This window comes from Gasterosteus aculeatus, chromosome 20 (genome assembly GCF_964276395.1).
Source record: "Gasterosteus aculeatus chromosome 20, fGasAcu3.hap1.1, whole genome shotgun sequence".
NCBI classification, from domain to species: Eukaryota; Metazoa; Chordata; class Actinopteri; order Perciformes; family Gasterosteidae; genus Gasterosteus; species Gasterosteus aculeatus.
In genome coordinates, this window is record NC_135707.1 from 6,591,186 (window position 1) to 6,618,433 (window position 27,248).

The following is a 27,248-nucleotide window of genomic DNA, read 5'->3' on the forward strand; positions in this document are numbered from 1 at the left end:
CCTCGGTATGGGTAGGTGTTTGAAGATTGTGAAATGAGCCTGTCCCCTAGCATGATATCAACCTGGGAGAATAAGGTACATCCAGGGTAATTTATGAAGCCGACATCAGCATCGGCTGCTAAATTGGACCCATCCGCATTAGTTATCTTTACACGCATATACAGAAAGGTATCGTTCAGATCCAGGTAATCTTCACCGCTGGCCGAAATATGAAACTCCAAAGGGCCTCTGTCTGTAATGGATGAGACTGGCGGGATCTCGATGAAGGAATATTTCTCTATGGACGTTTGTGTATAAGGAACAGTAAAGAGATCCAGTTCAGACTTTACACACTCCGCCGACTGATTATGGATGAGCGCCATAGTTTCTACCTCTAAAATATGTCTTTAGCCAAAATCCGGGCGCGTTTTATCTGAGAACCTCTTCGGGCTGTGCCAGATTTCTTTTTGACTCCCGCCTTGTTCCTACCATCCCTTTTACATTTTTTGGTCCCTGGCCCCGCACCGCCCCTGCCTGTGGGGGGTCTTTTCAAAGCCCTGCGGGTGTGTATTAGCATGCCGTGACCCTGCTGCTGCTCTGGTTGTTGTTGAGCCCCAGAGAACGGTCCTTTGGCTATATTTGATACAACGTCTCCGATGATGTTAGTAGCGGCTGTTTTCAAATGTGGTTTAGCCAGGCTGAACCCCCGTTTTAAAAGAGGAAGGGCCATCCTGAGCAGCCCCCGAAATATACCCCCCAAACCATTGCCATATTGTGTCTGAGATCCTATAAATCCCGGTAGTTCTCCGCCGGCTTGGTTCATATAATATGCCATATATCGGCCGTCGTCGTGTGTGTAGTGGCTATTCCTCATCTTCCACTTGTTTTCTTCTTTTTAGAAACGCTGTTTTATAGGTCTGAAATGTAGCTTCGCTATGACCTTTCCGTATAAAAAGGGTATGTATCCGTTCTGATCGTTTTTTATGGATATCTCAATATCATCAATAACGTTTTTGGAGAGAGATGTGTATTGCGGCCTGTCGTAAGTCAGAGTGGGTATGCGTCGTTGTTCGGCAGCCACATTTATACATCTTAGAAGAGGTACATGGCTGTCCCCCACTAATTGATAGTCGACAATATCGCTATATATGTAAAATGTGTAACAACCTGCATGTATATCGGCGGGATAGGGGGTGATGTGGGATCTGTCAGTAGTCGGTAGGGGAAAAGCCTCCCCATCTTTAAACCCCAATATTGTCGCGAGCCGTCCTACAAAGGTTATAGTTGAATCCTCTGTTGACCCCAGAAAGTATACGCGGTTTTTAACACTACTATAATGCATAGATACCCCCTCCAGCTGCGTGTTAGTGCTGATTCGAGCATTAAACGCTTTAACAATAGCCTGTATAGACTCATAAACCCCAATGTCCATAGTAAAGGCCGATTTAACCCTATTTTTACCATTGTACACTTTTACAACCGCATCTGTTTTCGGAAAACTGTACCACACTCTCGGATACTGGAATTCTACCAACCCCACCTCATGTGGTTCGCTCAGAACAATGGCCTTGGCTAATTTTGTCCTGTAGTTCCATATCTGATTTTTAGGATAAACCTGAGCAGACGCGTTACTAGGTAGTGTAACATAAAAACCATTCTGGGTCATCGTGCCGTGTCCTATGGTGGCCGGTTTAAGAGTGAACTCTCAAGATGCATGCATGTGTCTTTTATCAAGCATCCGTTATGTCTTTTTCTGAGACCCAGGAGTTAAACTTCTCGGGCCATCCCAACCATTTCACAAAGACCTGCTTCTTGCCTCTGGAGATTTTTCTATCCATAATTTTTTCTATTTTAAACATCTTGTTTTTACCTATAATTACTTTTTGTAACTCCGGTTCGTAAAACGTACCTTTCAACAATTCCCCTGCACAATCAGTTAGTTTATAAACCGGAGGATCTCGGGCTATACACCTTGATATTGTAAAATGCTCATCGGTGAATGTTTGTTTATAACCCTTCCTAAATCCCCCGCGGAGTTTTGATATTCTCACGGTGTCGCCCTTGTTAAATTTAAAGCATACTGGCTTCTGAGGGTACAACTTGTACAGTTGGATGAAGACCGTCTTCTCATTGTCTTTATTGACTGCTGATGGCTGCATCTTTATGGACCTGTGGTGTGAGTTATTATAGGCCTCGACAAGCTCCTGTACTACATCCACATATCTTCGTGAATTAACGGATGTTAAATATCTCCACATGCGGGTTTTAAAAGTCCTGTTAAAGCGCTCCACCACGCTGGCCTTGGTCTCGTTCGATGTTGAAAAATGCGTAATTTTATACTGTGACATTAACCGCTGAAAGTGTTTGTTATAAAACTCTGTACCTTCATCTGTTTGAAGTTTCACAGGTATGCGTCCGTCACTCAGAATGTCTTTAAAGGCTTTTGTGACTGTGAGGCCCGATTTGTTAGAAAGACATCTAACCCACGCATATTTGGAAAATACATCGATACACGTCAGTAAATACCGCACAGTATCATTTTCCTCAGCATATTCACCCATATCAACTAGATCAGCCTGAAACTGTTTGTCAATGCCGCGGACCAAAACCCTATTCCTCGGGAAATGTACGGCTGCCTTGGCGTGTAATGTGTACACGTCTTGCGCTAGTAGGTATTCGTTAACACTAGATAGTGACGGCGTCACCCCGGTACATTCTCCAACCGCATTGCGAAGTTTAGACACACTGCCTAACCCTCCCGGATGGGCTGGGTCTAGATAAATCTTCTGTAGAGTCCCTTCCATGATAATACCAAAGTATAAATGCCCGACAGTTCATTCGTTACAACATATTTTATTTCTCTTGTACAACATGTGACAAGCAGATTGATAGTATAGTAGTATTTCGCCCCACTGCAAAAGCAAAAATACATTTTCAGTTATAAAAACACTCAAGAACTTCATTCATTTTCGATTTCATTTTGTTTTTGTTTTTAGCATGTTAGATTGTTTTTACGCATCAATGTCTGTCGCATCATCATCATCATCATCATCATCATCATCGGGTACCTCCCATGCTTCATACGGGTTTGATACTTCTCCCCACAACCTGCCAAGCTTTTTCAGTTGGTTCATTTTGAGTTCATCTTCCCCGATCAGTGTATCATACATTTTCTGGATACTTTCAGCCGCATTGCCTCCAGATTTCAGCTCGTCAAGAAGTACTTCCGCACCCCCCTGGATGCGGTCTGCATCGACCTGAAGGTCATTCATATCCATAAACAGGAGGATGGCGGATATGAAGTTGTCATTCCAGAGCCTTTTCATCAGCGGATCAAAGTGTAGTTCGTAGAACCAGTCACATGGATATAAACACGGATGGTTTTTCTGACTGGGATTATTTGTTTGACAGCCGTAGCAGATCTCTATATTATATTTAACCCAGACCTTGTTCAACAGATGTAGCACCCCGATTCTAAGGTATTCTAGGAACCGTGCAGTATCCTTAAACACCTCGTGAGGTTCACAGAGCTTCTTTTCTTCTTCTTTTTCTTGTGTGGCCGTCGGTCCGGGAGGCGGAGTCTGAGGCGGGGTGTGAACCATCAGAGCTGGAGGTGAAGGAGAAGTGGGCGGGGTCCATCCCCCCTGGGTCCCTGAGATTTCAGAGACTAAACAAAAAATGTTTTTCTTTTTTTATGATTCTGCATGAATTAACATCAGTGACAGAAATATATATATATACATATATATATATATATATATATATATATATATATATACACACAACATTAGCATAACCCACCTGTCATTCTTTTAGATGATTGAGGGGTGAATTATTTTCGGTCTACACATGGTAGTAGATATACCAGGTTGCACACCGCTCGGTGTATTGTCGTAAACAAGACGTTTTCTAACAGCCCCGTAAGCCTTACTGACGCTGTCTCTCTGGATAGATTTGTCAATCTGACTAAACACTTTTTGCAGAGCGGGCCAGTCACACCACTGAACAAAGAACACGAGGGGGAACCATATATTAAACTCTTCAATGGTAAGAGGGTACGGATGCTCTCTCCATCCTCGGCGGCCTCTTTGAGCTACCACATACTCTCTGTCTTCACAAACGTTTAAAAAAATGAAATCGTCAGGGCGTCTGTTGTACCGATCTGCCATGAGATGGTGTATTTTAGGCCCTGTTGTACTATACCACTGAACAGAGTATAGAGATTCTAGAAAACCTGATTGTTCAAGATCTATGCAGACAATTGATCGAAACTGCTGCCAATCTTTTACAGACATACACCCATGTCGACCCCCCACAGCAGCCTCATCATCAACTGTTTCACCAACACCCCCTCCTAGCTTGTCTTGGGCCTTGATTCTAGAAATCATAGTGACCGTGCCATCATAGTATTTAACATTATACACGTACCCATAAACACCCTCCAGCTCTAGCTCTACAGCCGGCTCTCTAGAAAGACATCCCTCACGCTTTTTCCGGCTCTGGGAAGCATCTACATCTGTATAGCATGGGCTATTTTCTGTAGACATACCTATGTCAGTCTCTGCGGCCTGCTCCATGCAATATGCAGCCTGCATTTTGCAAAGAATCCGTGTGCACAGCAATAGTAGCGGAACCAGCAACAGCAGCAACAGCAGCAGCAACAGCGGATGAGGCCAAAATGAGTGCGTTGGTGGTGGAGGTGAATAACACATCTATATATATGATGAAACCCCTCCTACAGTCCCGTGTTTCCGGTCAAAACTAACGCCCATCGCATAAAACACCCACTGATATGGCAAATTTCCAATCAAAACCAAGCACATCATCGTCAAAAATGGTTTACGTATCCATTCGTAAAATGACGCATTTCCGGGGCATGACTTCAAAATGGCGGCGGTCACATGCCCACCCCACACCCCTCCTACCCCCCAAAAGTTCAATGACGCATTTTTCCGGTCAAAATGGCGGCGGTCACATGCCCACCCCCCCACCCCTCCTACCCCCCAAAAGTTCCCTCTTGCACGCCCTCTGGCATGTGACTGAGGTCAAAGGTCACATGCACGCGCAAAAGTAGAGGCTATATACTACTGCAGTCCCATGACTAAATATCTGAGGGTGGGACCTTTGTGGATTTCTGTTGACAAAAAGGCTTCTCAACGGTAATGCTTTTGTTTTATAAGTAAATACATTGGTTTTAGTGACAAATCTCTACACTACTTCTTGCATTTATTTCGTTTAACTGTATAAAAGACCATTGTTCATCCGAACGGATGATCGAGTTCAGCTCTTTTGGTCTCTACTTACCAAACACAAGGGTTTCCCTTTATTTAAAAATGTAAAGGGATTATTTAGGATTTATGTAAAGGGAAACCCCAGATCAAGCTGACATCATATTTCCTCTAATAATATATAATACAATTTGATTAGAAAAACAGCTTATAAACCTTCCATTGTCTGGTGCAGTTTGGGGTTTGTATCCATTTCATTGAAATTCTATATTTTTACATGCGACAAGACAATTGATGGATTTTTTGTTAAAATAAAAATGCACTTTCGGAAACAGCGCAATCATAAATTCTGCAATAGTTAAATAACAGCATCAAAAGACATGAGTACTTTGGATCAGAGTTTTAATTCTCTTGAGCTACAAAAAAGAAAAAAAATGTTTCTAAGTGAAGTCCGACACTAACAACACAAAACATGTAGACAATTAAGATAAAGTAAGAAGTAAAAAAAAAAAAAGAAGTGACCTAAAAGCAGAAAAGGGGTTAAAAATAGGAATTTTATACTTCCCTTCAAGAGTGCTGTGATAGCTACATAAACAAACTGAGAAAGAGAAACTGGAAATATATTTAGATTTAAAGCAATGTCAGCAGAACAGCAACTCAGGATCGACAAACAATTGCCACATTCAGAAAGATTTATCAGCAATCCCGCTGTGCAAAATCAAATTCCATCCCTGCCTGAACAGACCTATTAGTTAAAAAATAAATACAGTAATCGGCTGATTTGCAAATAAAGTATAAACATCCAGTTCTCTCCACCGAAAACAATCTGGTTGTTTGACTCAAGTCTGAAAATACTGAGTCGCTCCAGAAAATCAAGTAATAACGTGGAAAATTGCCCCAAAAAGCAAACCTCTAAAATGTAGCGGGATAAATATTAAATAGACGTAATGTCCACCACTGTAATGCTGGAGAGGCTCAAAGTCGGTGCAGAAAGTGCAAACAGTAATCTTGGTCCTCGGTGTGTCCGGTCGGAGAGTCATCCTCCCTCACAGGGCGTGCTGGACGGCGGTCAGATGTTCTGCAGGTTCTGCTGCAGCTCCACGAACAAACCGTCACGATTCTCGGCGTCCAACAGGATTTGCTACGCCGAAAGAAAACATTAAAAGATGTTGGTTATTGTCACAAAATATTCATGACGTTTTTTCATTTTTGTAGCGTGTCCTTGATTATGAACATGACATGTATTATTTCTGTGGGGACACAGAAAGGTTGGGCTAACTAATTTCATAAGTTAGTAGTTATTTTATGGTTAGCATTCATTTTAGTTAGTTTTAGCTCTTAAGATATTGGTAGTTAGTTACTTTTTATTTAGGTATTTTGTCTGCATGTAAAGACATTTTAAGTCACTTCTTCAATTGAATGCATTTATTCTCTCATTTGGCTCCTCAGGAATGAAGAAAGGGGAACATGGATTAACGGGCAATTTGTTGCGTATATCTGAATGTATTTTGTCACAATATAAATATTCTGCATTTTTAATAAATAAAATGTCTACTCTCATAGTTGACATGGCTAGTTGGTCAAAACGGAAACGGTGGCATCAAACCAACATGGCCGATGTGTTGTGGGTATCGAGACAACAAGCATTTGATTCCCTGCACTCTACCTCGATGAGTCGGTCTCTCTTCTCCAGACTGTCCCTCAGTTTCCGCTGCTCTCTGTCTCGGTCCTCCCTGTCGTTCCGCCCGGTTCTGTCCGCCTCCTTCTTCTCCTTCTCTTTTTCCCTCAGCTCTCGCCGAGTCTCCCCAAGTTCATCCCTCAGAGAGGACACCGTCTGACTGTGGCTCGCCTGCTGATTCTGGGGAAGGAGGAGAAAAACCCCACTATGAAACTTAAAATATAAAAACATTGTCCAACACGACCACAGGTGTGGATTTGAACCTAAAGACATTTATTTTAGAATGACTTTCATTGGGGAAGCTGAAGCCATAAAGATTTTGGAATATTATTTTTACAACTTGTGCTTGACTGAAACCATCAATCAAAATGTCTGCTCTTAGTAGTTTATCAGTTTTGGATGTACTTCACAATAAAAACTGCAGTATAAAAGTCTTAAATCATTCAAAAGTGTGTGCAAAATTTAAAATAAATCCCATTCTTTAGTCAGAATGTATGGGCTCCTTTTTTGCCTTTTTATATAGTTTCTCTCAATTGTAACCAACTTTCAAATCCCCTCCTCATGCAAATACCTCACCTGCACCATGTCCTGGTACTCCTGCAGGGCTGTGGTGAGTTTGGTGACCTCGGTGCACAAGGTGGCGCCATTTCCCTCCATGTCTCCAGCAAACCCCTGACCAATCAGATTCAGAGACAGCGTGGAGGAAAATTACATACCCTCATTTAATAGTACAGAGAACATGAAAGCTCTGCAACTTTATTTCAAAAAAGCAGAAGACATTAAATTAACCACTGTGTCCCTTTGAAAAGTGAGAGAGAGAGAAACGGGCTCCTCGCATTCCAGCCAGGAATGACACCCTTGTATATTACCTGCCCGCCTTTCTGAGAGCTGACCAGCTCCCGGATCAAAGCCTCCTTCTCCTGCAGCACGGCGGCGAGGGCGTGGTCCCTCTGCCTCCACACCTCCCGCTCTTTCTCCACCTCCTTCAGCAGGCGCTCCTTCTCCTCCAGAGACACTCGCAGGTCCTGGAGAGAAAAGACAAAAACAAATACAGAGGGGCATGTAGTAAAAATGGGTTTTGAACTGCGAGGCATTCATTTCCATCATCTAGTAAATTCGTACGTTGAGAATATCCCGGTTGCACTGCAGCACGGCGTTGAGCGTGTCCAGGTCTCCCTCTCGGTCTCTTCCGGCCTTTCGCAGTGCCTCGATCTCGCTCTCCAAGCTCCTCTCCTTCTCAGTCGCTTCAGAAGTCAGAGTCCGCAGCGCGGCCTGCAGATTGCAACGCAGATGATTGATTTAGATCGAAATAGCTGCACAGCTGAAACTGTTTATCTGGTGGTCAAAAAAGCATCGCCAAGCTTTTGATAATCCAACGATCAAACAAAGAATGTGTTGTTATGTGCCTTTAAACCCCCCCCCCAAAAAACACACCTTTTTCAGTAATTCCATGAAACGTTTAAAATTAAAAAAGGAAAATAATCGTACTGGCTGTGGTCACCATGGTAACTCCTTTTCTGCTGCCCGGGGCAAGGCCTCCGAACATCTGGTTTAATGACCTCACTGTTATGATGCAACACTATGTGCGCTATGATTGCTGGTAAACCAAACTCAGGAATGCTGCTAAGTTATAAAAGGAGCATTTACTGCGTATGCTGCCTACACATTAACTGTCAGACCAGGGCTTCTGCAGGTTCCATCAAGCTCAACTAAGTATAATAACTTACAGAATTCAAGGTCATAGCGGCCAAATTATGATTGATTTAATGGGAAACCAGGAACAATATAGCCCATCGTTTTTAGGTATCCCTCAGACGTATAAAACAATAGTTTAATGATAGAAATAAATAATGGAACATAAACCTAAATTAATAAACATAAATATGATCAATATTTGAAAGCGGTCTAAAAGCAATATAGTGTTTGCCCTGGGTTTACAACCTCAGGGGGGGCGTGCGCCCCCGTTATAGATGGTAGGGGAAACACTGCAATAGTCGGGTGGTAATTTTCTGTCCTGTTAACATCCAAAATCATCATTGGTTAATTAAAACAGTGTTTGATGGCAGCCATCTCCGTTCTCCAGAGCCGGAGGAAATTGCTGACACGCTACAACTAGACTAGTAAAACCTCCTAAAGGCCTGAGGTAAGATTAAATACAACTCAGACGCTACGGTGCTTCAGCGAGAGGGTAATGTGTGTCATCATACGTAGACGAAGCAGTAAGCACGTCAATAATCGGGCAGGAGGACCGGGCCGGCTCTTGCCTTGTCGTTGGATTGAGTTTCCTTCAGATACTCCGTCAGCTTGTTGGCCAGCTCCACCCCTGCTCCGTCCTCAACACTCAGTCTTCTGATCAGACCCACAACCTCCTGGAAGAGAAGAAACATCGGTCTGCTTAAACACAGTCAGCCAACAGATGTAAAGCTCATCCAAGTACAGATTGGTGTAAGAGCCAAGCACAAATCAATAGATGAGGCCACATTGAGCTCACTGCAGAGGCCAGAGCCGAGCTGATATGTAAAGGAGAACCACCGCAGACATCATAAATCTCCCTACTCGTTGATCAGCTCGCCGACTGACACATCATATTGTGTTAATGTTACGTTTTAACTCGGCTGACGTGAAACCACACGCCGAAGTGCAACAGGGACTCGGTGTTGCACTTCTACCTGTGGTAATTGTTGAGTCACTTATTGATAATTTTCAATAGGCTGTGGTCCATTCAAGCACCCTCTCGTCCTCGAGTCGTCTACCACGTAGGAGAAAAACCTCCGCGTCACCGACGCTTTCGCTTTAAGGGCGTTGCAGGGACTTCACAGACAAACAACATTCCTGTGAGCTTTGCGGCGCCGGCGCCCCCCCCTCCACCCATGTGCATGACCGGCTCCCGTCTCCCCTGATCACCTCACCCACCTGGATCACCCGCTCCCGGCTGTGCAAGGAGCGACCGAGGCTCTGCAGGAGGGCGCCGCCGCTGCCCTCCTTCTCCTCGGCCTCCTGGAGCGACTGCAGAAAAATGTAATAAATATTTTTTATCAAACTGTGACTGAATCAATAGAACACAGTAATCTATACCCCAGAATAAAGAAGATGCTGCCGCTACGAATTATTTTAATCAGAAAAATCTTGTACGTCAAACCCCAAAATATCACATTTACTACGACTCAAGATAAAAAGAACGAATGCCGGTTTAACAGTCATAGCAGATGTTTGTGATCGTCGCTGTAAAACAACCTGTTTGTAAAGTCATTAATTTGAAATGTTTTGAATATTATGAATTTGAATGTGATAAAAATATCCAAAGATGAACAGATAATGCTGCTAATAGCTTTCTATAAATACTCAATCCATGTTTACTAGAGGCGGTATCAGGAAATCTCCAAATGCATATTTCAGAGAGATTATTTTGTTGCAGCGTCTCCTCTTGAAGCCAAACCGTTGAGTCACACATTAAAAGCACTTTAGTAGGTTGGTGCGGCTTTTGAGTTGGTCCAAACTGAAGCACATTTATGACGGGTGTCAAGCTCAGACCTTCCACTGAGCAGGATACGTTTTCATTAGTGATTTAGTTTAATAGTTTAAGTGATATCCTGTTTTAGGACTACAGAGCCCCGGGCATACTCCACCGGTCGGGAAGGATTCCAGAGAGAGGCTGTGTGTGTGTGTGTGTGTCTCTTTATCTGCTTCTGTAAATGAGGACACAGACACACCCTTGCAGGGAGTACACCCACCCTCCATTCCTTTCTCAACGCTGTATTTGGGCAACGCATACATCCGCAGTCGTTATGTCACGTGACTTGTAATGTAGCACAAAGTAAATTAACCTGTTTTTTTTTGCGTAAGTGATTAAGTCGCTTGTGTCAAACTACTCTTTCAACACATGATCCTCCTCCTCTAAGTGGAATGTGAGAAGACAAACTGGATACTTACAGGGATCCCGTTGTGTGATCCATTGATTTCAGATTTGTGGCCCTCCAGCTGGCCTCGCAGGTGCCTGACAGCGTGGTGAACCCTGCCAGAGGAGCCCTGAAAGGATTCGGTTGTTGTTTTACTGAGTGAAATGTGTAGCTCTGACGGTTTACTGATTACCTGTTGCAGCACAGAGTCAATATTTAAAAGACACACAGAGCATCTGGTCAGAGTCCTATTTGTATTAAGTGGTGTTTAAATGGTGGAGAGCGTGCGAAAAGAGGAAGGAAAACACTCACAACTCGATGAAGAGGCACAAACTCGTCACTCAGCTGCGCGTCCTCCCCGTCCACGTCCCCCGCTCCGTTCTCCCAAACACCCCCAAAGCGCAGCGCCCGGTTCACCGAAGGAGACCCCGCACCTCCGGCCGCGCCCGAGTACTTCCTGTCCAGAACCGGGATCTTGCTCCCCGACGGCGAGCAGACCGGCGTTCCCTCAATGCCCCGCAGCTCCATCAGCCAGAAGTTGGTGGAGCGCACGCCCGGCGGGTCGAACGGGTCGTTGCCGTCGAGGGAGTCCAGCGAGTGGACAGACTCTGTGCGGGAGGACGTCTGCAGGGACAGGGTGGACCCCGCCGGCGAGGAAGGGTCAGAGCCGAGGGACGTCACCCTGTGCCAGTGGAGGGGCATGCTCTGGGACTTGTCACGCGACAGCGCCAACGGCGAGAAGGGCTGGAGGGGCAAGCGGCGAGGGACGCCGCACACGGACTCGTAGTCCGAGTCGGACACCCGCAGGGAGTCGCAGCCCTCGCAGCCTTTTCCATTTCTGCACCTCTTCCCCGTCCTTGTGAAATACGGGCACGCGTCCCACTTCTCGGACCAGCACTCGTACGCCGAGAGCGCCATGTTCTCCTTGAGCATCTCCCTGTAGCCCTCCTTCTCCGCCTCGCCGCCGTCCTCCTCGCTGGTGCTGCCGCCCCCGCTGCGGACGTCCCCCGGGTGTCTCTGGTAGTAGTTCTGGCGCACCCACTGCCTGACTTTGTCCCTCTCCTGCGTCAGCTTCTGCAGCCTCTCTGACGAGAGCACCCGCACCCGGGCAATCACCGAGTCGAACTTGAAGACCCGCTCCAGGACGCTCACGCATTTGCCACACACAAACTCCCCCCGCCCGCCGCCTCGGGGGACGGGCCGCCCGAGGATGTGGGTCAAAATGGCGAGCGGGTCCGCGGCTTTGGACGGGGAGCTGAGGGACAGCTGGGAGAGGGACACGGACGAACCTAGGGACACCGTGCTGCCTGCGGCGAGAGAAGGAGAGCTCACTCACTGGAACTACTTCCTGACTTCATCGTAGCGCGGCGGAGGCGGACTCACCCCACGGGCTGCTCTGCGAGGACCGAGACGAGCCTCCTCCTCCTCTCAGGGACCCCGTCGGGGTCTGAGCCCCACCGGCCTTCCTGTTTTGGGCACCAAACAGCCATCGCCTCTGGTTTCCCTGCAGAGCTCCGCCACATATTTGGCACGAGTCCTGCTTACCTCTGGAGGACATGGTGGACTCCACCCAACTCACACTTGTCCAGGTAGATGTTGGAAATCTTCTGTGAATTAAAAGCAGAAAAAAGGGATGAGTTTACAGACCAAATATAATACAATTTTACTATTATTATAAATATATTATTTTACCTATTTAGGTCACCAAAATGAGTTAAAGTAATAATAAAACAAGATTAGTCCCAAAGTTTTCTATGCTGGATGTGAGAACTGAGATATATCTTAGAGGTGAATATTGAAACAAAGGTCCTTCTCAGTGTGACCTCCTCATCGGAGGCGTATTATGTCTCCACGCGCCTGTTTGCCCTTAAAATAGTCTTTTAACAACCACCAAGTCACGCGTTCCAGGTGTGTAGACACATCTGCGCAGCTCTCCTAGCCGGTCCACTGGCGCTCTGTTTGCGGAAGCTTCCCACAGGGCGGGACACGTCGACCTCAAGCCACGCTGACAGTGAACCCAGTCAGCCCGCCGGTGAACGTGTCTCTCTCTCTCTCACTGTTTCTCTCTGTCTCTCTCTCTCTCTCACTGTTTCTCTCTGTCTCTCTGGAACGTTCAGCCGCGCCGGGCGCGTGACGCACACTCGCTCATTTCACTCGTTTGAAGACTACTCACCGTGGGCTTATGGTGAAAGTGTCGTTGACAGGAGAAAACCAGGAATTAGACGCATACGCGTAATAAGTTGCACGTACCCACGACTTTTGACCGGTTCGATTCAACGTTTAAAAGTTGTTTGTTTGTTTTCTTCCGGGAACCGCAAACGGCAGAGAGAGAAAAGCCTTCGCCGGGCATGCGGGACACCAGCCGAGCGGCGGCGGGTCTGGAGGTACTCGGAGCCCCCGCAGAGCCGCGGGAGAAGAACCGTCCCCGGTTCGGACTTCACGCGCGCACAAACACACACACAACTAACGTCAGCTCTCACGTACAGCGGTTTAGGGAAAAAAAAGTTTCTTACGTGAAAGTCTCCGTCGGGAGCTGAGCTCGCGGCGCACGAAGAGAGGATGGTGTCACCTTGCTGACGTCACGGCTCACACCTGTTTGGAGTGGCGCGGGCACGCGGTGAGCGCGAGCAGGGGCGGTTCGAGAATAAAAATCGGGGCCTTGTTAATCAATCTGGCCGTGAGGGTGTTTCTGTAAAAGGGGCGGGGTTTGCGGCATACGGACCAATCACAGGCGTGGACACGTATGTCAGCGGCATTGCGGTGGATTTATAAATAGAAAAAAAGGTAAAATATCAATATGAAAGAGGTTTAAACACACATCGCAGCCTGAAAGTAACAGTTTATGCTCCTAGTAAAAAAAGGAACGACACATGGAACAGTGCAGACTCTGTAAATAAATATATTTATTATACTTTCTTCAGAAATAACAGTTATAGTCATATAGTTTTCTGTAATTCTGACTTTAAAGTCACCTTTGTTCTTTTGCTTCATTAATCCATAACTCATCTGCTATGAATTTGGACAATCAATATGTTTAATTGATTGACACCCCCACCCCCCCTCCATACGCTGCTTTATGCTTTTCTTGTGGGCAAGAAGGGCAAAACGTGCACTCTACAGTCAATGAGCATCATCAGCGCACACTTCAGAACATCAACAATGAAACAGGACCATTATTGATCAAACTGAAAGGATTCAAATACAAAAACTTGGTATCTTTGAAAATGTACAGCTTTTATTGAGGTTATTTATTCTGTGGTCAGTTTTGAGGCTCTTCGTGGTTTTAGTACTTAAACTTAAGTGCTTCTGATTTGTGTTAATGTACTAAAGCACCGCATTTCTGTCAGTATTAAAGGATCAATTATTTCCAAGTTACGTGATGCATAAACATCACTGTTGAATCTCTCCATTAAGTTTCCAGGCAAAGAGCGGAGGACAGGTGAGTCTTCCTTTACGCTCCGGAGTATCATGAACCTCCACCAGAGGGAGACGAGCGATCGGCCAATGCTCATTTAGCGATTACCACAAAGCCAACTCATTGGGCCACTTCAGACCATCACTTAATTTCCAATATTTTCAGGGGTGAGGGGTTAAAAAAATAAATTAAAAAACATGCTGATTCCAAAGCAAATCTCATGAAAGACTTTCTGACATAATTATTTCAAGATATCCAATGTTTTACAATAAATATCCAAATAACAATCTTTTCAATTGGTCCTCACAGTACCGACAATGTTGACGTGGCCCCAATAATAATAATTGGAATAAAACATTAGAAGAATAGGTCCTCGGCTCCGACTAAGTCGATGCTCGGGCCCTAAATACTAATAAAGATAATTCCATAAAAATCTTCAATTTCTGTGTTTGTTTTCCCTATTAGTGGCCTACTTGTGATTGGTTTTGTAAAAAAGACTGAAGAGCTGTCAGGTGTCACCGCTGTGCAGCGGCCCGAGTGTCCTGGTTATGTTTGTGGAAAAAGGCTTTGCCAAATTCATAAGTGCTGATCATAATGGCGCAGGCTGGGGCCACTTTGATCAACCTCGGGAGGAAACCTGGCAGAGACAACACATAAGAGGAGTGATCACATGCCATGTACTTAGGTGTAATACCATTATATAAAAGACATCAATAAAGTATCTACCTGCAAACATTGCGCCAAAGCCGTCCTGCGCCACAATCCTGCTCATCATGCTGAAGGTGGAGGAGACCTGACACGACACTGATGAGACAAAGACAACATCATGGTGTGAATGTGTTGATATGAACTGAATTAATCCCTTAAGTTAATACACCCCCCAACCCCATCTCCTTTAGAATCTTATTCCACGCTGTATGACAGCATCACAAGAACTGTTTTTTTCTGTGCTTGTTCCAGCTCTTTAAAAGGTTTATAATGTTGACACTGGATAAAGAATAATGGCATAATTACAGTTCTTTGCTTGCAGCTCTCCAAGCTCCACCTGCCTTCTGGTTTTAACAACGTCAAAGGGTAACGTTACAATGGATGCGATCTGAAAGAAACGGAAACGTGTGTAAATCAATATTTATGTTTGCTCATGAAGTTTTTCTACGGGTTGAAAGGCTGAATGCTGACTGATGCACTTACAGCGCCAGAAACCGCTCCAGATACGAAGGTCACCGTGAACGTTGGTTCCGTGGCGTTGTATCGTTGACACAGCCAGCTCTTGCCCTTCTCGTAGTTGTACCAGTACATGGCTGAAAAGGGCACGTCTCGGAACAGCGTGGGCCCCAAACCTCGCCACAGAGAGCGCCAGCCCTCCGTCTGCACTGCAGCCCGGATGCAGTCAGTCAGCTCCCTGTACGACTGTTTCTGAGACTGCAGCTTGGTGCGGATCAGCTCCAGGGGGCTGATCACTGTCGCTGAACCCACTGATGCACAAACACACACACACAAAGTGGGGAGAAAAAAATCAAAATATCCTCATCTGCTGCTGGACAGAGGAGAAAACATGAAAGCCCACTAGGGGACATTGGTGGAGCATTTGGATCGACTCGAAGTGTACATCTTTATGAGGGACTATCAAGCTATTTCTAGTCTAGCGATGCCAGCCAGATTACCTCTAGCAATAGCTCCTGCCAGAAGAGGAGCCTCCTGAGCAAAGTCCCCCATCCTGATTCGCAGAGCTACACACAGCTGGTCGTAGCACGAAAAGTAGATTACTGTCGCAGGGACAGCCATCACGCTGGAAAACAAACATTTATTAAGTAGATTATTTCAAGTAGGGATCATTTAACCCACATGAACCACACCAATACATTCATTAACAATGTGATTAAGAAAAAGAAAATTCCATTAAGATAATACTTAACACAAGTCAGTCTTTGGTTATCAACCCTCAAGACCAACTGTCAACCAACTACATATGTTCTATATAACTGGCCACTGGGAGGAGAGCAGGAAGGATGACGTGTAGCAAGAGAAGAAGAGAGACGCAGGAGACTTCACACTCACAGGGTCGGAGGTAGACCGCTCCATAAAGCCTTTATCCCTTCGTGGCGAACTATCTTGACAAAGGCATCCTGCAGGGAGGCAGTGTTTGAAGTCAGTGGAAGTAGTGTGCACTTGTCTGACTTTTAACTTTTATATTGAATTTGGGTAACGAGTGGAATGGGAAGTGGGAGTGGTCACCACTGTGCCGTTGAAGTGACTGGGGGCTTTGTACCAGGCCTTGGAGTTGCCGTTTTCACACACACATATGTGGTCCATTAGTCCGTTGCAGTAGACAAAGCATTTCCCTGAAAGATATCGGAATAAATGAATGTGGTCATTGCATTCATCAGAATACACAGACAGGCAGTTGATAATCATAATACCTTTGGGAAAGGGAGTTTTCTGTGCTTGCAGTCTGGTCTTCACAACATCCAAAGGTGTTACTGAAAAAAGGAGAATTTGAAATGAGCCTCCATGAATGAAATTCGATATACTGTAAAGATTTTGGAAAATGTGAGGTCTCTACAAAATGGAAATGTTCTGTACCTGTAGTACACCAATGCTTGTTTGTGTATTACGCTGCTGGTAAAGTTTTACTATGTGTATTTAACAAGGTTGCAGCCTGTACAATGGTTTCATAATGTACTGAATTGAGTATAAAAGACTGTGGAAGGTAGAAGAAAACAAAGATCGAGAGACAACTTTACAGAAGAAGGAAAGCAGTCGAGTTGGCAGTGTTCATTGAGTGTTTCATTGTTGTTGAAGGGTCGAGGGGAAGTATGGTGACGTATGTTTGTGTTGTATTTTTTGTGTGCGTGCTTTAATGCTCGAGTCTGTTAGTGTGTACGGCTGGCAGTTGTGTGCTGCAGCCGATGAAAACTGAAAATAACTCAACTCAAACCCTACACATGCCAGATGAATAGCCTCTGGCATCTCACCTAACAAGGACGTGAGGATGGCTCCGGAGCAGGACGCCACCATCTGTTGAAATGGAGTAATGCCATTCGAGGCTGGCGCCTCTGGACTTTGAACGCTCATTCTTAAAAACAAAACAGAGAGATACAGTTTGTATAATATGTAACGTTATAACGTTATGACAGTTTCCATGTAAATAACAACATTATGAAACGTATTCGCCAAAGGGACAAGCGATAAATTAATTGACGGTAAATGAAATGGAAGTAAGGTTATACGATGTCACTGGGGTTGTAACGTTTACATTGGGGAGAGAGCTGTCTAGCTAACCTTAAGTAACGTTAGTTACTTCTTACCTGCTACTCCGCTTTGAGATCTGCGATGTCTCTCATTAAGAAGCACATCACACTCAGAGTTCAGAGTTTCCTGAAAGTAGGACAGTTAATGAATTACAGGTCCCATTGGAAAGCACGCGTGTGTGCTCAGGAAGCTGCGATCATAGCCAGCCGCTTCGTTTACCCAGCTAACACACGGGAAAACAGGTTACATGTTGACATTTACCTATATATTCCAGGGGCACTTTCAGCAGAGCACATTCTTGAGAATTTCCGAAACGTATGTAATCAATAAAATGCGTTTTAAGATGTATAAAAAAATTACACAAATATTTAGTTAACATCATGTTGTAAATACAAACATTTGTGCCATGAGTTTTTATTCAACGTTTTCTTTTTTTCGTTCTTTTGTTAAGGTAATGTCGAAACATCACATTCAAACTCAAAGGTAGGTTTTACTTATTCCTACTGTTGCCAGGGTTGAAAAGTTTCCGTAAAAGTGGAAAGGACGACAGAAGATTACCGTCCTTGGTAAACGAAAGCCTTTGTACCCAACTTGTCTTAGTTATAAAAAAACTGACGGGAGTTTATGTTTGGTCCGGAATGAATTTAAACATGACGGGGATTACGTGAACCGCTATTATCAAACATGGCAACGTAGACTTCCCATACTATTGTATTCAACGTAATAGCGGGAAAGAGACGTTTCTCTGAGGCAGTGACCCAGTAAACTGACTAGCGAGTGTGTCTAAATAGTTCTAAAATATCCTGCCTCTGCATACTTTGTTGTTGTGTATTATCATTTTTGTTATAATGACTTATTTTGAGCATAGTAGCTAACCGTCAAAGCTGCCCGTTTGTTCGCCAGGAAACGACACACAAAAGTTAGCGGTGAGAAGGTGAATTAAAGTTAACTCGCAGTATACGCTGGTCAATTGAGAAGCAATGACTACTAACTAATATTAGGCTAACGCTGCTTTTGAAATGTGGTAGTTTTCAGAACCCAGATTCTCTTGCAACGTGTCTTTGTAAACATCACCGTGCTTTGTTTACACACACAGGACAAACAAGTGCTTCGAGGGGCACGTTGACTCAAGACTGGTGGGCAAAACAAAATGCAATAGAATAAAATGAAGCCGAAACGCATCCAGAGACAAACAAGACCCAAATGGCAAGGTACGTTCATGTCATTTAACGCCACCTTGTTACACTGGACTGTTTTTGTTTTCCGTGTTTTCGAGTTGACGTTTAGCTACACGTGAACCGCGAGCTAACAACGATTAGCGTTACCTTGATAGTGTAAGAATACGTGTTCAAGATTTGGAGCCTGGTCGGGGTTATCAAAAATTCAGCCGAACGACTTCTCTCGTTCTGGGAAATGTATTTGTCAGATCACAGGTCAAGTATCAGCGCTGCGTTTGCAAAGGCAGGAGCAGTTCAGGCAGCACACAGGCCGGGAGAACAACTCACTAACATCAGCAAGAACATGATGTTTTATAACCCTTGAAAGACAGAGAAGGAAATATTTCTATTGGCCCTAAACTGGCGTAGAGGAGGACCTTCCACCTCCGGTCACATCCAATGTCCAGACTCCTGACTTAACGTAAACATCAGCGAACAGAGTGTGTATGTTGAATAGTGTTGGTGTGTCTCTAACCCCCCTTTGGCTGGTAAATCTGCTAGTTGACCCGCAGACCTTACATTCCTCAGCCAGGACAGAAACTGACTCCCCATCCTGTCAGACTGTGTCTGCCTGCTTGGCACCCAACTCTTAAATCAAGACAAGACAGCAAACCCCCAACTAAGCCCACGAAAAGAACTTTTGATTATCAATAGGTGACGTCATGAAACGTTCATTGAGGTTGTTGTTTATCTATAAATCAGACAGATGACGTTACTTTTAATGAAATGTAATGTGTAGCGACTATCTTCCTGTGAAGACTGCGTTAATGTCGATTGAGATCAAAAACAAAACGTTGCAGTCGCAAAGGCATTTTGACCAGCTGCTCAAAGAAAAACACAGCTGATCTTTGTTTTTTTTTAGGTTACCATTAAAAGTTTTGGTATTTGATTGGGCGAACGACCCAATTCATGATCAGTCAGTAATTAAAATGAATAGTTTCAAGCGATGCATCAGAACTTCCCTCCCTCATCCTGTTGTAATTGCTTCGGTAGGGAAAGGGCTCAGCAGTGGGGACAAAGCCATGCTGAGTCAATCGAAGCCAACATGTGTGACCGCTGCTGTCCAAGTCAAACCTTTTGCTGGGAAAGTGTTTTACCTGGACCTGCCGTCAAACAGGATAGCGGACATATTGGAGAGTGACATCGGATACCTGGGAGGGGTGAGAGAGAACGTGGTTTTATGTTCAGAATGGTTTGAGTGTTTTGTCATTTGTCCTGTGCCGGCTTGACATAGACAAGTAGTTACAGGGTTATTCACAGCAAGCAATGTTATATTTTCCCACTCAGTTCTGCTGCCTTTGTTAGGATTCAGTCCCAGACAGCTTCTTCCTCTGCATTTGATGGAGTCTGACTTTTTTGTTTGGTAGCACAGAACAACACAATTTGTATAATTAGAACATTGGTTTTCCCAGTGAAGTTACCTATAGAAAAAGGCTACTTCTTGCCTTCGGATAAAATAAGTGCTGTTTCTAGCTTGACATTTTAAAATATTAGTAGCATAGATAACATCTGAATAGGAAACAGTAAATGAGATTACAAATCAGATTTATAAGATATTCAATGCCTACGTTTGTGTATGATTCTTTGTCATGAACATACTTTGATTAGTACTTAAAAATTTAGATTGATCCAAACCCTGTATATCTCTTATTCCTGAATAGACTGTTTTAAAAGTCTTACAGCTTTCTTAAAAAAAGGTATCCTGTTTTCTCTCGTTTGTCACTCAGATTGTTGAGAAGTTCTTCAGTAAGGAAATTGAATATCTGGTATCCAACAAGAGGGAGGCTCGATATGTGCATTGCATTAGGCAGGAGTCTCCTGTTCTTGGCCCGGACTCTGGCCCAAGTTCACCCCAAGTCCAAACAGACACAGTGAGTTCACTTTAATGCATCAACTGTAGAGCAGACATGTTTACGGCCTATTTCACATTTATCCTTTGCATTTCCCTCCCAGACCATTTCACTCGCTTTTTTTTCTTCTTTCAGTTTGTTCCAAGTCGAGGGAAGACTTTGGTGCAGAAAGTTGTGAAAGAGCAGGTTTGTAAGCGCGAGACAGAGTTAAGTAAGGACGTTTAATTGATGTGTTTCTATTCTTTGCTTATACACATTTGTTTGCCTTTAGGAGAGGGTGAAAATGAACAAGATCCTGTCAAATGCTCTGGAGTGGGGTGTGAAAATACTCTACATAGATGGTATGTTGTCAATAATGGTTGATAATGTAACAAACTGACCTCTTTATTTAAATGTATAGGTGAACGTAATGGGTGCTGTAGTTTTATTTATTTGATCTCACTTTCAGATGTAATCACATATGTTAAGAAGAAAAAAAAGATTTTCGGCAGCCAGTGTCCTGCTACTAATGCAGTCAAAACAAGTGTAAGTTTACAGGTTCACATTCTCTAATTAGTTTTTGTAAAGATTGAATTATATGTTGGGATTGTTTTCCTAAAAGTTATGGTTTAACATTGTACAGTTGTTTTTTAATGCTTTTTTATTATTTACAGGTCAAAGCTGAGTCCGCCGCAAAGCAAGGCTTTAATAAATCCAAAGGTAAATGTAATCTAGTTATTATCCAGTCTTTTATTTCATTAGGTAGGAATGTTTTCCATTGTTTTTGATGCTTTGTTTATACATGCTCAAATCTAATTTGACTATGATGGATGTTTGTTCCAGGGGGCCGGATCCGTAAACCTTTCGTCAAGGTGGAGGATTCAAGCCGGTAAGAGACGCAAGACTAAAATAAGCTCCACTGTCTTTTGAGTTCTTTACATCTAATGACTATGATCCGTTTCTTTTCCCTTTCCACAGACACTACCGGCCGATCTACCTCACCATGCCGAACATCCCCGAGTTCAACCTGAAGACTCTTCCTCCCCACAGTCCCTTCTGTGCCGAGGACAAGGCTCCTCCTGGAAACAAACAGCCGGGGCGCCGGTACGGTGATTCTTCTCTTTTGCTGATTGGATTTCCGCGTATTTCAAATCATTGTTTTCACAGCATTTTAACCACTAAATCCCATTTGATTCCGCTAAGGTGCCGCAAAGTTGGTTTTACAAACAAACCTTTCTGCTCCGCTCGTAATCTATATATTCTGAGATGTTGTTTTTTAATTGAAGTTTTGTTGATGATGTTGTTCTGTTTCTAATTCATAGGTGGAAAATAAAGCAACTCCTTACATTTTTCCACATTGTATAAAAATGTTTTTCCCCCAATTCTTTTCACAAATTACTACAATGTGTGCATAAAATTTAGAGGTACATGATTTTGGAGCCACCCATCAAGACAATATGAAACTCAAAATGTAAAAAATTCCAACTGTTTACCTTTTTTTTTTTCCTCCTCCTGTGTAACATCTGCGATCAGAGGTGCAAAGGCCTCAGCCAGTGAAGAGCCGGCCAACGGCCGGAAGAAGAACAAAGACAAGAAACGAGGCGGCTACTGCGAATGCTGCATGATCAAATACGAGAATGTGACAACGGTAAGTTAATGCACGTGAATGGGAAAACTGCCGATCCACTAACTTGAACTGCAGGGCTTTGAAATCGGGTAGTGATGAATATTCATGAGCAGACCTACCTTGTATGTCTTTAGCGCTCAGCACCTGCTCACCCAAAGTATTACCTTCTAGATCACAACTGCTGATGCCAGTTAGCCGGTAATACAGTGTTAACACACTGGCAACCTTGGTAAGGTACCCAATCCAGGTTGTACGTAGTCCTGCACAGAGCTATGCCTGTTACTACATATCCATCCAGGATTTGTATCTTAGCATTACAACAGGGCATGTAGTACTTGTGCATAAATGTATGTTGTACACTTTGTTTTTTTCAGCATATAAAGAGTGACCGTCACAAGGCTTTCTCCAGGAGTGATGAATACTTGGTCTTGGACAAACTGGTCTCAACTCTGCACTTTGACTTCCTCATCAAAACCAAAGTGAAAAGGTAACTTGTCCTCGTTCCTTTTTTTAAAAACTTCGTCAACCTTAAGTATTCACGGGAAACGCATGCACGCAAATAAGTAAAAGAATCTGGCTCCTTTTTATTTCTATTGCACTCTACTCACAGAATATTTCCTCTGATTCCTGTTAGACCAAAATGCAGTGTTTCTTCTGTTCTGATGGCTCCTGGACCAAGTGGGAAACCTGTGCAAAGACGTGAAGGAGATCCCGATAAAACAGAGACATTTAAAGAAGAAGAAGAAGGGCAGCAGCATCGGACGGTCGACGGGCACGAGGGATCTCACTCGGCACACACTTTAAACATCACATCGGGGACAGGTTCCACTCCTCTGACTTCCACTGAGGGGAGAACCTATTACACTCACTCGCAGAGATCCAAGCGCAAGTCTGTGGCACGTAAACGTCCGTGCAGGCAGAATTCTTTGACTTCTTGCTCTCAAAAAGCTGCTCAGGTTCCTGAGCCCAGGATGGAAACCACCCCTAGAGGGGAATGTCTTGCCTCCATTCCCCCCGGAGGTGCTCAGGTCAACACGGCGAAACCAACAACAACTGGAGATGAGGAGGGCTCAACCTCCTGCTTGGATGCAATGAACAGTCGGAACGAAGCTTCCCTAAAAGGCCTTAATGTCATAGCAAGTCAAGAGGATAAAAAAAAGGAATCTTCCGCGTGTGAGCCTGTTCAGGGCTGTAAGGTATCGTTTGACAAAAACAGGGAAGAAGAAAGTCTTCCTTCACTCACCTTCTCCCCGGTCCGTAAAATACAGAGGAGGGTGAGAGTCTGTAGGCGGAAGACACGGAAGGTGGACACATGTGGCGAATACGTGAAGCCGACTGACCTTCCCGACAGCTGCATGCTGAAACTCTGGGAGCTTTTTCAGTCATCCGATGACATGGATGGGGAATTTATGGGGTTTGAGCACTAGTAGGTGAGGAGTGAACTGGATTGTTACTGCCATGTACAATACTTGAGACAAGATTCTGTGGCCCGGACTCCAAGCCTCTATATTTCCCTCTTGGGTTTGAAGACGGTGAGCTGTATTCTGTTCCATCAGATGAAGGGCGAATGTGCGTGAGCTATTTAGCTTACATCCCACTTGAAAGAGGCCAAACCAGCATGCTGTTTCTCTTTACTCTGGTATTTTGCCCAATTTCAAAAGTATTTGAAACTATAGGTGAAAAAGAAAAATGTATTGACGCCGTCATTGAGTTACAACCTTTGGTAAGAGTTGAAATTACATTTGATCTAATTTAAAAATCCTTGTGATTAATTAGGTTTTTCCCTTATACAATCAATTGAATCCAGTTGAAAGTTTTCTATTTTGTGAAGAGTTTTTCATCCATAAATTTTTTTTCATAAAAAGATTAATGTTGGACAAGATTATCCACAATTTTCCCACAGTTGGTCAAAGCTGCTTCAATCCTAAACTTATCCCAAAATTGTCTTTAATTAGACATATGTACATTATTCTTATGTAACTTAGGCGCACTGTGCATTTGTTTCAATTACTAAGGGTTTGCTGTTATGAACTGGAACGAAAGGCCTCCTGCAAGTCCCATCACAGGGTTTAACGACAACACCTTTCACAAATTCCACTGGGAATCCATGTTTAAAGAAGGGTTTTAGTCTCCTCGCAGTTGTTTCCAATGAATACCTTTGAGGGAAAAGGTCATTTTAAAAAGATATATAATATATTTTATTGCAATCTGAATTTTACAGACCTCAATAAGTGATTATTTCCAAATGTAACATGTGTTACTTGATATTATATGACATTTAAGGATTTTAGGGACTTTCTCAGCCCTTTCTGACGGCTCGCTGCGTGTTGCGGATTAGCACACCGCCCTTGTTCTCCCACGCTGCTCTCCAATGGATCCACGCGGTCAAATGAGGAACAATGTTTTCAGAGGTCAATGCACAGAAAATAAACTGAAGTGAGTGCACATCATTATTTTTTGTTCTTGCTCCTTACAGATTATAATCTTTTGCCCCAAAACTGTTTTTTTCTGTGCACTTTAGTGTACGCAGGCGTTGTATTGAACTGATGTTAGTGTGGAGTAAATTCAGTTTATATTCTGTGATTCTTTTACAAAGGACTGGGGATTTTTTCTACAACTTTTTAACAAAAAATGACTTTTGGCAAACCATACAAAGTAACATTTTTTTTATCAAGGAAACTTTCTACAACCCAAAAAAGTGAACAACGTGCATATCCTACATCCAAACTTTTCTAAGTTGCGTTATAGAAATGAAAACAATGAAAACATTGTGATATAATGTGAGTCGGTTGTTTATATCTATCTATTATAACCATTAAATAGCAATACAAGTGGACGACTTATTGACATTGTGCCACATTCTGATCCTGAAATGAGCATATAAACTCCTTTCTGGAGAAAAAACATGATCATCACCTCTTTAAGTCATGTTGAATCACCCGGTTTGCAGGAGAAGTATTTAAGTGTCTGTCTCAATTCAAGGGGTTGTAGAAGATAAACTTGTGCAACATCTGGGTGAGAATAATTACAGAGAAACAACTCAGTATTTTCCAAACATGCTCCTGATTATTTTAATGCCACAAATGGAAAATACGACAAGAATTAAGAATTAATTAAGTGTGCCAAGAAATCAAAAACATCCACAAAAACAGAATCCATCGATCCCCGGTTTTTATATCAAACGATGGGTTGACTCATGACAATGACACGCCTCACGCCTCCTGAAGGAATTTAATATGGATGGACTCGGCGGCGCACGGCCGGGCCCGCAGCTCTACACCCCCCCACACCCCCTCCTCTTGTCTCCACGGCACGCTCATATTTATGCATTAGGCGTTTCTGCAGTGAGCCGCTGGATATTGATGTGTTTTAAGGAGGTGTCCCCCTTCCTCCCCCCCCACCCCCCCGCTAGCCCGTCTCCCTCCTCCCTCCTCCACGCCTCCTCCGCGCTGCTGATCCGCGGCGTGTCGGTGCGCTCAGACGCGCTCGGCGTTCGGACTCGTAAGGACCCCGATGGCCCCGAACCGGAGGCTCTGCGCTAACCAGACGAGCAGCCCGGGCTTCAGGCTCCCGTAGCGAAGGCAGGACCCCGAGGGCCTGCTCCCGGAATACCGCATTGCTTTTTTTTATCATTTACAACAACAACAACAACAACAAAAAACAGAACAGGAATGATGCTGATGATGCGCCCGCGGTGGTGGATTTCCATTTTGTGCGTCTGTGGATTGATGCACGTCGGTCATCAGAGCAGCTCCAATGCCACAAATGGTAACTGATGCTATTTAAGATCTCACATTCATTATGGTGGCGTTACGTCCCCGTTAACGGGGCCGTGTTTGTTTGTTTTTTTGCGTATTGGAGATTCGTCTCTTGGCTGTTCCGTGTTATCGAAGGAAACACGGGAGCGTCGGTGGTTGTGATGGATGCCGCTCCGTGTCCGTTTCCCCGCACGGAGGATGCACGGAGCGGGTGATGAAATCGGTGTCCCCCCCCCCCCCCATCTTCCCCACACTCTGTGCAGGAGACGCCTCGTCGAGCATGAAGGCTCTTCGCGACGCGGGCAGGTTCGCCGGGAAGGAGGACACGGTGCCGCTGCGCCTGCTCTACAGTCCGCACAGCCGCAACCAGATGCCGGAGGACGAGCTCAGCACCCGGGTGAAAGCCGGCTCCGGCTCCACGCAGGTACACGCGCGGCGCCTCCCGTTGTCAGCGATCTGCTCTCTGCGTGCTTATCTGTTGCGCGGATTCCTCTCCTCCTCCTCCTCCTCCTCCTCCTCTTCCTCTGCCATTGTCCTCAGAGGGGAAATTCATAATCGGTGACTCACGAGCAAAACACACGAAGCTCGGGACATTATAGGAAGGGAAACGTGCACTTATTATGCTGTAGACCGTATTAGACTGTCTGCAGATGCTGCAGGTCCTCGTGGCCTTAAAACAATAAAACAAAAATACATCACTCTTCAAACTGATATGACATTTTCATCCCAGTGATTTGTCCTCAATCTTTTCTCTGTCAACACTGCACATTGTCAATCAGCTCATCTGGCTGACAAGGAAGATGTATTATTTAGTGATAACTTGCATCCTATCAGCTGCCTCACCGATAAAAGGCTCATGTTCCACTAAGAAGCATTCTTTCAGTGTTTTTTTCATAAATGAAAGTCACCAGCGATGAACTAATGGAGCTTGATTGATGAATCTGAGTGCACGATCAGCAGAATTCAGCTCATCACAGATGGATCATTATTGGTATATGCAGAGCCGGGGATGGAGAAATGTTACACACCTGTCAGGGTTTTTTTTTCCTCCATTTGTGCAGCTTAGGTTTGTGTTGCCTATTGGAGGCTGGGAGTGTGGGGAGGGCTACAGATGGCAGCAGGCAGGGAGGTGTTAACCCTTTGTCTCTCTCACGCCTCAGACGGAGCTGCAGCCCGATGGGTTAACAAGCTAACGGGAACCATCTGCCATTAGATATCGTTTTTATGTTTTCCTTTTAAAGCCACTGTATTCTCTCCTCAATCACAATCTCAAAGCAGGAAGAATAGTAAATGAATCAAAGATAATGAAGGTTTTGACTTTTTGACACGGATTCTGCAAAATATTTGCTCAAATCATGTCATTAAATCG

The 27,248-nt window shown here is 44.3% G+C and overlaps 5 protein-coding genes and 1 long non-coding RNA gene across 12 annotated transcripts in view; 2 read left to right on the top strand and 4 right to left on the bottom strand.

The window, feature by feature from the left end:
• Window positions 1–3,513: 3,513 nt before the first annotated feature.
• On the bottom strand, window positions 3,514–4,828 carry LOC144389535 (uncharacterized). Its single transcript, XR_013453652.1, has 2 exons — window positions 3,781–4,828; window positions 3,514–3,646 (listed from the first exon to the last, which is right to left on the bottom strand). It is a non-coding gene; the product is annotated as an uncharacterized LOC144389535 (long non-coding RNA).
• A 764-nt stretch (window positions 4,829–5,592) lies between these two features.
• On the bottom strand, window positions 5,593–8,270 carry LOC144389537 (uncharacterized). Its single transcript, XM_078094775.1, has 5 exons — window positions 8,008–8,270; window positions 7,755–7,910; window positions 7,462–7,557; window positions 6,874–7,065; window positions 5,593–6,348 (listed from the first exon to the last, which is right to left on the bottom strand). The coding sequence occupies exons 3-5, from the start codon at window positions 7,540–7,542 to the stop codon at window positions 6,277–6,279; spliced, it is 345 nt and encodes a 114-aa protein (XP_077950901.1). The 5' UTR covers window positions 7,543–7,557; window positions 7,755–7,910; window positions 8,008–8,270; the 3' UTR covers window positions 5,593–6,276.
• A 698-nt stretch (window positions 8,271–8,968) lies between these two features.
• On the bottom strand, window positions 8,969–13,443 carry LOC120810171 (uncharacterized). Its single transcript, XM_040164496.2, has 6 exons — window positions 13,295–13,443; window positions 12,165–12,388; window positions 11,094–12,088; window positions 10,816–10,911; window positions 9,799–9,891; window positions 8,969–9,254 (listed from the first exon to the last, which is right to left on the bottom strand). Exons 2-6 carry the CDS (start codon window positions 12,337–12,339, stop codon window positions 9,114–9,116), a joined length of 1,500 nt encoding a protein of 499 aa, XP_040020430.2. The 5' UTR covers window positions 12,340–12,388; window positions 13,295–13,443; the 3' UTR covers window positions 8,969–9,113.
• A 221-nt stretch (window positions 13,444–13,664) lies between these two features.
• On the bottom strand, window positions 13,665–17,726 carry slc25a40 (solute carrier family 25 member 40). 3 transcript variants are annotated; one of them, XM_040164515.2, is made up of 10 exons: window positions 17,505–17,726; window positions 17,172–17,272; window positions 16,617–16,676; window positions 16,432–16,538; window positions 16,255–16,322; window positions 15,861–15,985; window positions 15,388–15,671; window positions 15,211–15,292; window positions 14,923–15,000; window positions 13,665–14,833 (listed from the first exon to the last, which is right to left on the bottom strand). In XM_040164515.2, exons 2-10 carry the CDS (start codon window positions 17,269–17,271, stop codon window positions 14,712–14,714), a joined length of 1,026 nt encoding a protein of 341 aa, XP_040020449.2. In that variant the 5' UTR covers window position 17,272; window positions 17,505–17,726; the 3' UTR covers window positions 13,665–14,711. The 3 variants fall into 3 exon arrangements, with proteins under 3 accessions (XP_040020449.2, XP_040020450.2, XP_040020447.2); XM_040164516.2 differs by having other exon boundaries at window positions 17,129–17,272; window positions 17,505–17,719; XM_040164513.2 differs by having other exon boundaries at window positions 16,432–16,676; window positions 17,505–17,720.
• Window positions 17,727–17,933: 207 nt separating this feature from the next.
• dbf4 (DBF4-CDC7 kinase regulatory subunit) lies at window positions 17,934–24,570 on the top strand. 4 transcript variants are annotated; one of them, XM_040164500.2, is made up of 13 exons: window positions 17,934–18,014; window positions 18,545–18,659; window positions 19,659–19,825; window positions 20,393–20,536; window positions 20,651–20,701; window positions 20,787–20,856; window positions 20,964–21,040; window positions 21,169–21,214; window positions 21,338–21,383; window positions 21,473–21,598; window positions 22,028–22,142; window positions 22,496–22,608; window positions 22,756–24,570. In XM_040164500.2, exons 2-13 carry the CDS (start codon window positions 18,614–18,616, stop codon window positions 23,546–23,548), a joined length of 1,794 nt encoding a protein of 597 aa, XP_040020434.2. In that variant the 5' UTR covers window positions 17,934–18,014; window positions 18,545–18,613; the 3' UTR covers window positions 23,549–24,570. The 4 variants fall into 4 exon arrangements, with proteins under 4 accessions (XP_040020434.2, XP_040020433.2, XP_077950900.1 ...); XM_040164499.2 differs by lacking the exon at window positions 17,934–18,014 and adding an exon at window positions 18,150–18,382; XM_040164501.2 differs by lacking the exon at window positions 17,934–18,014 and adding an exon at window positions 18,162–18,374.
• Window positions 24,571–25,445: 875 nt separating this feature from the next.
• Window positions 25,446–27,248, top strand: part of adam22 (ADAM metallopeptidase domain 22) — a 40,448-nt gene continuing 38,645 nt past the window's right edge. For both annotated transcript variants that reach the window (XM_078094776.1, XM_040166508.2), the window contains exons 1-2: window positions 25,446–25,889; window positions 26,143–26,303. In XM_078094776.1, coding sequence (XP_077950902.1) covers window positions 25,793–25,889; window positions 26,143–26,303 — 258 coding nt within the window. In that variant the 5' untranslated portion in view covers window positions 25,446–25,792. The remainder of the gene's footprint in view (window positions 25,890–26,142; window positions 26,304–27,248) is intronic.